The sequence below is a fragment of the Austrofundulus limnaeus genome, unplaced genomic scaffold, assembly GCF_001266775.1.
Source record: "Austrofundulus limnaeus strain Quisiro unplaced genomic scaffold, Austrofundulus_limnaeus-1.0 Scaffold16, whole genome shotgun sequence".
NCBI lineage: Eukaryota > Metazoa > Chordata > Actinopteri > Cyprinodontiformes > Rivulidae > Austrofundulus > Austrofundulus limnaeus.
In genome coordinates, this window is record NW_013952418.1 from 3,798,798 (window position 1) to 3,806,576 (window position 7,779).

A 7,779-nucleotide genomic window follows, 5' to 3' on the forward strand; every position below is an offset into this window, starting at 1 on the left:
GACTTGAGTCAAGTCGTTGGGGAAGAGCGTAGCAGGGAGGTGTGGGATGAGGGGAGGTAGAAAGAGAGGAGAACGGCGTGTGCACCCCTCCACCTTTACTCTGTCAAATGTTAGTCAAATGTTAGTCGTGCTTTGGAAAGAAGGAGGGAGTGAATGTAAAAGAGCAATTCCTTGAAATATCTCCTCATTTTTAGCTTAAAAAAACAGCTTACAAACAATCTTTCTTTATGCGACGCCTTCTCAAATGTTTTCAAGCTTATGCTGAGTTTTTTGTTTTATTTTTTTTGGCAGTTCTGTTGCCTGTAAATGTTTCTTCGTCTCCTTTGAGTCCGTGTTTCGTCCCGTTCCTCCGTTCACAGGAGGGTTTCCATCAGTTTCATGAAGTCCTTGCTTGTAGGCAAATTCACAGCGTTGTTCATTTTCACTAGTCTGGGCCGTCACTGAGGAGTCGCTGGAGCTTTGTGGAGTGTCCGGACTGCAGGAGGCGGCTACAGACCGAAGCAGGTCACAGTTTTTATGTTTTTTTTATTTGAATGTGGGATTCATGTTCTGCAGCCCCTCCAGGCCCGATCCTCTCAGGGCTGGCTTTTTTTTGTTTCTGCTGAGGAGGTGTTGTTGCTTTGCGTTTGGTTATAAGATGAGTGCTTCTCTTTATCGCTCATGTTTTTCACTTTGGCAGTGTCATACAAAGGTTTGGATCAGGMTATTATTATTTTTTTTTTTCATCATCTTTGAATTTATTTGGGTTGCAGAGAGGTGAGTCCGGTGTAGATTTTCTTGGCTCGCTAGCAAGGTAGTTAGCAGTTTAAAACTAATTCATTTTTTTCTCAGCATCACTATTATTCTTTATTTAGAATATTTGGACTTGTCTTTGTTTTCCTTTAAAGCCAGAAAGAAACCTTTAATAAATACTAAGCTGTGTTCTGAGGAATTAATCACATCAAGGCTTTACCCCTTCCCTCACACATAAAAAAAAGGAAAAAAATGTTTACGCTCTTTGCTCCGTCTTTGTTAAAGACAGGAAGTGCCGCAGAGAACTGTTTGGACTGTTAGTGCACAGCTTGGGGCTGCTTGCTGTTCTTCCATTAGTGCTAAATTAAAGGGAAATCCTATCCAAGTGCTAATTGGCCTAGTCATTCCTCGCCCATGCTGCCTTTTCACAGCCCTTACTGTGTCCTCGTGTGGACGGAGATTTACCGTGCTTATGTAACCGAGGGCACATCTTCAAGTCGCAGCTCGGCAAACACATCTGATATGTTTCTATGACGAGATAACGGGACGCTGCATGCTTTAACACGACGATGACACCCCCCTGGCTGGAATCATTGTGTCTGCGGCTGCGGTTGGAAAAGGAGGCAGAAAAACATTAGGAAGAAGGTGAGAAAACCGGTCTGTTAATAGCAAATCGTTTTTTAAAAAAGTTTGCGAGTGTTTAATTAATTGAGGTTGTGGGAAAGGGAGCAGTGTGCAATGGAGGTTCCTCAGTTTGGTTTTGTGTGGAGTTAGGCCACTGTCACAACAGGGGTCAGCGGGAGGTGGCGTCCAGCAGGGCGGGGGTGGCTGGAGTCGTGGAGCGGGAGGCACTGCTGGAGCTGCTCTCTTTGGGGCTGGCCGAGACGCTGCCGCCGCTGCCGGCACCCCCCGCGACGCCGCTCTGACCCACGAGGGACAGGGGTCCCGGAGGGGAGCTCTCAGAGTGGGTCGGGGGTGCGCTGGAGGAGCCCGACGAGCTGGAGGACGGGGTGCCCAGGGGGACGCCCTGCAGGCCCTGGCCGCAGACGTGGTGGTGCTTCTCCCAGTCTTTGTGCTGGCAGAAGGAGCCGCAGTAGCGAGCAGTGTTGCAGCCGCTGCACGTCTCGCTGGCTTTCCTCCCGCAGTTCCAGCAGCTCTGGTGGGACAGTGGAGGCAGAGCAGATAAATAACAACTTCCTAAGTCTATTAAACACATTTTAAATACTTGAATAAGCAATCTTTATAGCTTCGTTTATGTGGCCAGTTCACGCTCGACACTGGGATTTTTTTTTTGGCTCCAGACAACTGATTTGTATTACCAGCAGGTGGTGGTCATCTGCTCTGTAATGGTCTGAGCCTGGAACTCTGCTCCAGCCATCTGGATGTGTCTGCTTTATTCACACACACAGACCACTGGGGCCTGTACTACAAGCAGCTTCAACGTACACAGTTTATATTCTAATTATTTCACTTCAATCTGAAATTTGGGAAAATACGGTTGTCAGCTGGGTCCAAACGGGGTTCACAGCTTCGGGGTCTTTATCGCCCACCGCTGAAGGCGATGCTGATGTTTTGCTTGTGTCTGTGTGTGGTCATTGTCTGTCCCAGTGGTCATAAACCAGTGGATTTTAATTAAACTACAACTGATAAACCTTTGGAGTCAGTTCAATTCAAGATGGCTGCCATCCCTTACCAAAAAGAAGTACATCTATAAGTATACTAAAGTATAAACAAGTGTATTTCACTAAGTGTACTTTTTAATACCAATAACACTGATATACTGTAAGTATACTAGCAGTTCACTAACAAGTATACTTCTTGGGACTAAATTGGCCAACTTGAAGTTTATGAAAGTGTACTCAAAAGTATACTAAAAGTAATCCTCTAGGTATAGTATTAGTTTACCTATAATAAACTTTTAAGTATGCTTTTAGTTTATCAATGTACACTTGAATTTATACTGTAAGTACTCTTCTGGGTATATTATTAGTTTACTAGCAGTAAACCTAGTGCCGTTTTATTAGTTTATAAAAGTATTTGAATGACCTGTGAATTGTGATCTTGTCTTAGTGTTGACAATTTATCGCAAAATATTGTGCCCTTTTTGATATTCCTTGCATGCCTGTCTGCTGCATCTCGTTTTTACGACCATCCATGGAGTTGTTCCTGACTCAATGCCAGAGTTGTAAAGTAACTAAGTACAAATACTTTGTTACTGTACTTAGGTAGAATTTTTGGGTATCTGTACTTTACTTGAGTAGCCGACTTTTTACTTCTACTCCTTAAATTTTTTAAAAATGCAATAAGTAGAAAGTCGTTACTTTTATTTCATTTTTGCTTGTTTTCATTCCAGCTTGTTATTTTAAAAAATAAATACTATCCATATAAACTGTGCCTCCTAGATAGAGTGAACTTAATTGTGGTTGAATGAGAAGTATAAATATATAAAATTCTGATACCGTATTAGTTTGTACACAAACAAATCATGTCACACTCCAGCAGGACATAATCATTTAAATAAAAGGACTGTACTTAAGCAGTATTTGTATTTCATGAATTATATTATTACATTTGGCCGCAGCCCTCAGATAGATTTTCATTTTGGAGAAAAGTTTTGTGCAGCCTTGATATATGTATATAAACTGAAAAAGCTGGACTAGTGCATCCTAAATTTAATATAAATTAATTATTTTAATACAATATGGTAATTTCTGCATTTGTTGAGGAGGCCACCTCCTAATAAATGTCCTTACAGAAAATCTAACTGCTCATTTTAAATCAATWCTTTTACTTTTAATACTTAAGTACAAAAAATATCAGATACTTTAAGARMTTTACTCAAGTAATATTCCTAAAGGAGACTTTAACTTTTACCAAAGTAATTTTTGGTTATCTTACCAAAAATTACTTTGGTAAAAGTTAAAGTTGTACTTTTTTTTAGAATAACGTGACTCTATAACTCTGCCTTGGCCACTTTATCACTGGTTTCTAAAACAGCACAACTCTATAGTTTTTCTGGTCACTTATATCACTGGATCTAACTGCACTACTCCAAATATATTGTCTGCTCCAAATACTGTATTGAACTGGTGTACATATGTTTTATATATTTTATCTTTATCCTTTGTTTTTTCTTCATTTGTTATATTTGTTATATTTGATACCTATTGCACCTTACACCGAAGCAAATTCCTAGTCTGTGAATCCTGTTCATTGACAATAAAACTGATTCTGATTCTTTTACTCAAGTATCACTTTGTGGTACTTTATACAACACTGCTCAATTCAATATAGAATGATATAATAATACAGAATGATGCTGGTAGGTATGAGGAATAAAGCAGAGGCTAAAAGCTAAAATGACTCCAGTGATCAGTGAAGGACTAGATTAGAGGCTAAACAAAAGCTTCCTCAGATACTCACTTCACTGGAGTCTTCCTGCTGGTTGATGACTGTGAGCGCGTCCTCAGAAGCTTGTCTCTTGGCCTCGGCCAGCGCCCTCTCCATTTTCGAGCGTTCTGCAGAGATCATCTCATGAGCCTTCCTCTCGGCGTCCGACACAGCCTTCTGCAGCTCCGACATGGCCTGCCGCTTCACCTCGTTCACCGCCTCTTCTGAGAAACACAGAGGAAAACAGGAACAGGGAGCGTTAACGGTTACGCTCCGTCGTCCTTTATTAAGACTCTTTAAACTTCCACCCTGTTGAAGTTCGGCAAACATCAACTTTCAATGTTTAAAACCAGCTGCAGAAACAAATGCTGCCAACTGGGAGTAACATCCATCACTTTTAGGTTTTCTGTTCTGGTCTCTTAAAGGGATCCCCGATTAGTTGTAACATTAGACTTTATTTGATAAACATTTATTTTAACTGTAAAATAAAGACTGTAAAAATACTGTAGGCTGTTCAGTTTTTATCATTTAAAAAAATATATTTTAACAAGGACGGACCCATTTTATTTACACGCAAAGCATTCTGGGTAAATGATGACGTGGATAGGTCCTTGGTGTGAGCGAGCTACATCTACCCTGAAGGTTAATCTTGGACAATATCTGATGATCGACTCTTTTAAATGAAACCAGAGAGCGTTGACAGAGAGGAGAAGGTAGAAATGACTCAGCCTGTAACTGAAAATATGGATGGAGGACAACAGAGCTGCTTCATGGAAGAAGAACCCCAGCTTAGCCTGTTAGCCTTCGCGCCAACACTATACTGCCTTATATGTATTAGCTCAGCGCTAGCACAACAAACAAGCTAAACTGAGGTCCTCCATCCATATTTTCAGTTACAGGCTGAGTCATTTTTGTATTCCCCTCTCTGTCGTAGATGGAGGACCTCAGTGACGAGAGGAGAATGTGTAGCGCTGACATAATACAAACATATGGTGATAGTGTTGGGGCTAACGCTAAAGCTAACAGTCTAAGCTGAGGTTCTTCTTCCATGAAGCAGCTCTGTTGTCCTCCATCCATATTTTCAGTTACAGACTGAGTCATTTCTACCTTCTCCTCTCTGTCAACGCTCTCTGGTTTCATTTAAAAGAGTCGATCGTCAGATATTGTCCAAGATTAACCTTCAGGGTGGATATAGCTCGCTAGCAGCCTCACACCGAGGACCTATCCACATCATCATTTACCCAGAATGCTTTGTGTGGAAATAAAATGGCCCTGTCCGTGTAATATACTTTTAAACTTTTAGTTTAAAAATGACAAAAAATAAACATCCTACAGTATTTTTACAGTCTTTATTTTACAGTTAAAATACAAGTTTATCAAATAAAGTCTAATGTTACAACTAATCATGGATCCCTTTAATGAAAAAAAAACTATTTCACATAATTTGCTGCAAAGTGTGAATAAGTTTCCAGCCGTCAGCTCTAATATCTCCACTACAGGACTTCCTCCGGTGGAGACTTTGTCTCAGGCTCTTTGTGTTCTTTTAACACAAGCACTCTGCATGAGTGAAGAGCTTTTTTATTTTTCAAGAGGTTGGTGTGTAAACTTCTTCACAGGAGGCAGACTAAAACAAATTTCCATCTCAGTTTGACACGTTTTGCCATCTTTCATCTTTGGCACAAAGTGAATAGAGAAATCTACAGCGTGCAATTCCTCAAAGGGGTTTTATTCACCGGCGGAGGAAAAAAAAAACGGTTGCCAAATATACACGACTCGTTAATCAAATGCTTATGTAGCGTGCGTTTCTCCCCTAATATGAATTCCTAATTTTCTTTTAAAAAGACAGCAACATTTTTTAAAAAGTAAATGATACAGCTTGTTCTTCCTCCAGATGTGCAGCGTAAACAGAGGCGCAGAAAGACAGGAATAATGCTCCTACAGAAGGACTGCCAGGTGTGTGAGACCAACCAAGGAGGCGAGGCTGATGCTGCTCTCTCTCCCATTTCCTCCTCTCGACGTTCGTCTGAGAAGAACCTCATAAATACCTGTCATTTTTCCTCGCTGCGCCCTTTCGTTGTTTCAAACTACAGCGCCTTATTCACATGTGCTTCTGTTACATGTGAACTTATAAGCGTGTCTTTGCTTGATGCTAAAAATATATATATTTTGGAAATCCTGTAAGCACACTGTCACACTTCTCAAGGCTTTTCGTCATTCTGTCAACCCCTTCTCTACCTTTACGCTTCGTTTCTGCTGCTTCCCCCCCCATCATCATCACCCCTTTTCTTTTTCTTCTCTCCTCTGCAAACACAACATGCATTATTCCAAGCTTCTCAATTATCTGGCTTAATGCATGCACCACTAAGATTAGTTTGCAAATTTAATTAATTCTTATCAAGGAGACTGCATAGCAGATGCTGGGGCAATTAGCACTTAATGGAAAACACGGGGGCAGCAATATTAACGTTTTAATTCCACAGAGATTTGCCAAGTCCCTGAGATGGGTTATTTCTGTCTGCTTTTTCACACTTCAGATCTTAGTTCTCAACCCGAACCAGACCGGAGAGTACGTGTCTGGTTCTAATTAAAGGCAAGAGGTGCTTGCAGCTTTAGGGGACCTGGCTGCTGCGAAAGATGTGACACAAACACACACGTATACTGTATATTTTTATATATATGCACACAAACACTGAAGGTGAGATCTTGGGAGTGAGACACGTTACTCACCCTGCTTGTTTTGGAGGTGCTTTAGTGCTGGGGAGAGCGGGATGCTTGTGGTACCTGTATGKAAAACAACTGCAATTAAAAGAGCCTTTTTCTGCTGGTGAAAATGCAGCACAGTATTTTGCCGACAGCAGCAGCATCTTTCCTCCGCAGGGTATTGGAGTATGAGTGCAACATAATAGTGCTGGGACTGAGGTGGAACCGGGGCTGAGCCGGTCGGCTCTTGGGACGGGCTCTGTCTACTGCGCAGTATACTGGAAGGCCCAAGCACTGCAGCACTCCCACCTTCGGCTACATATTAGAGTCAAAATAATAGCATAATATTGGTTTTATTGTGTATTTAGGTTGTTTGAGTTTGACTTGAATCAGTCATGGATTTATGAAGAAACCCATTGTATAAAAGTTGGGATGTTGTGTAAAACACAGCCATTTGCAAATCTCATAAATCCAGAATTTATTAAAAATGGAACATAAATTGTTTTTCTTTTTGCTACTCGCCTCTGCAGGTGTCCCCACAGCGAGCCAACTCGCACGATGGGAAATAATTTACGCCGGATGCCCTTCCTGACCCGACCCWCAGCCTCAGCAGCCTCGGGATTCTGAGACTGCCGAGCATCCTCGGTCCCCACCCCCCTCCCAGTGGAACCCAGTGGAAATATCAAATGTTGGAAGTAAGAATGTGTTTCATTTGCAGAAGTGTTTCTGAGTCCATGCAGGGATGTCCAGAACAGAACCAGGCTTGTTTTTAATGCAGTGGCCCKTGAGGGCCCGAAGATTACAACTGTCCGACATGAACATTCAGCCTCGCCTTTTTTGTGCAGATTRTTGACATTTTGTTTTTGATAATATTATTGTATTTATTTAACCTTTATTTATCCAGGTAAACTGATTGAGAATTAGGGATGCACGATATATCTGCATTAACATCGGTAT

General features: G+C 41.4%; 1 protein-coding gene across 8 annotated transcripts in view; it reads right to left on the reverse strand.

The window, feature by feature from the left end:
* Positions 1-240: 240 nt before the first annotated feature.
* Positions 241-7,779, reverse strand: part of cbfa2t3 (CBFA2/RUNX1 partner transcriptional co-repressor 3) — a 159,907-nt gene continuing 152,368 nt past the window's right edge. For 6 of the 8 annotated variants that reach the window (XM_014003076.1, XM_014003072.1, XM_014003070.1 and 3 more), the window contains 3 exons: positions 6,850-6,903; positions 4,156-4,346; positions 241-1,888 (listed from right to left, as the gene is read on the reverse strand). In XM_014003076.1, coding sequence (XP_013858530.1) covers positions 1,526-1,888; positions 4,156-4,346; positions 6,850-6,903 — 608 coding nt within the window. In that variant the 3' untranslated portion in view covers positions 241-1,525. The remainder of the gene's footprint in view (positions 1,889-4,155; positions 4,347-6,849; positions 6,904-7,779) is intronic. The other 2 variants (XM_014003071.1, XM_014003077.1) reach the window with 1 other exon arrangement.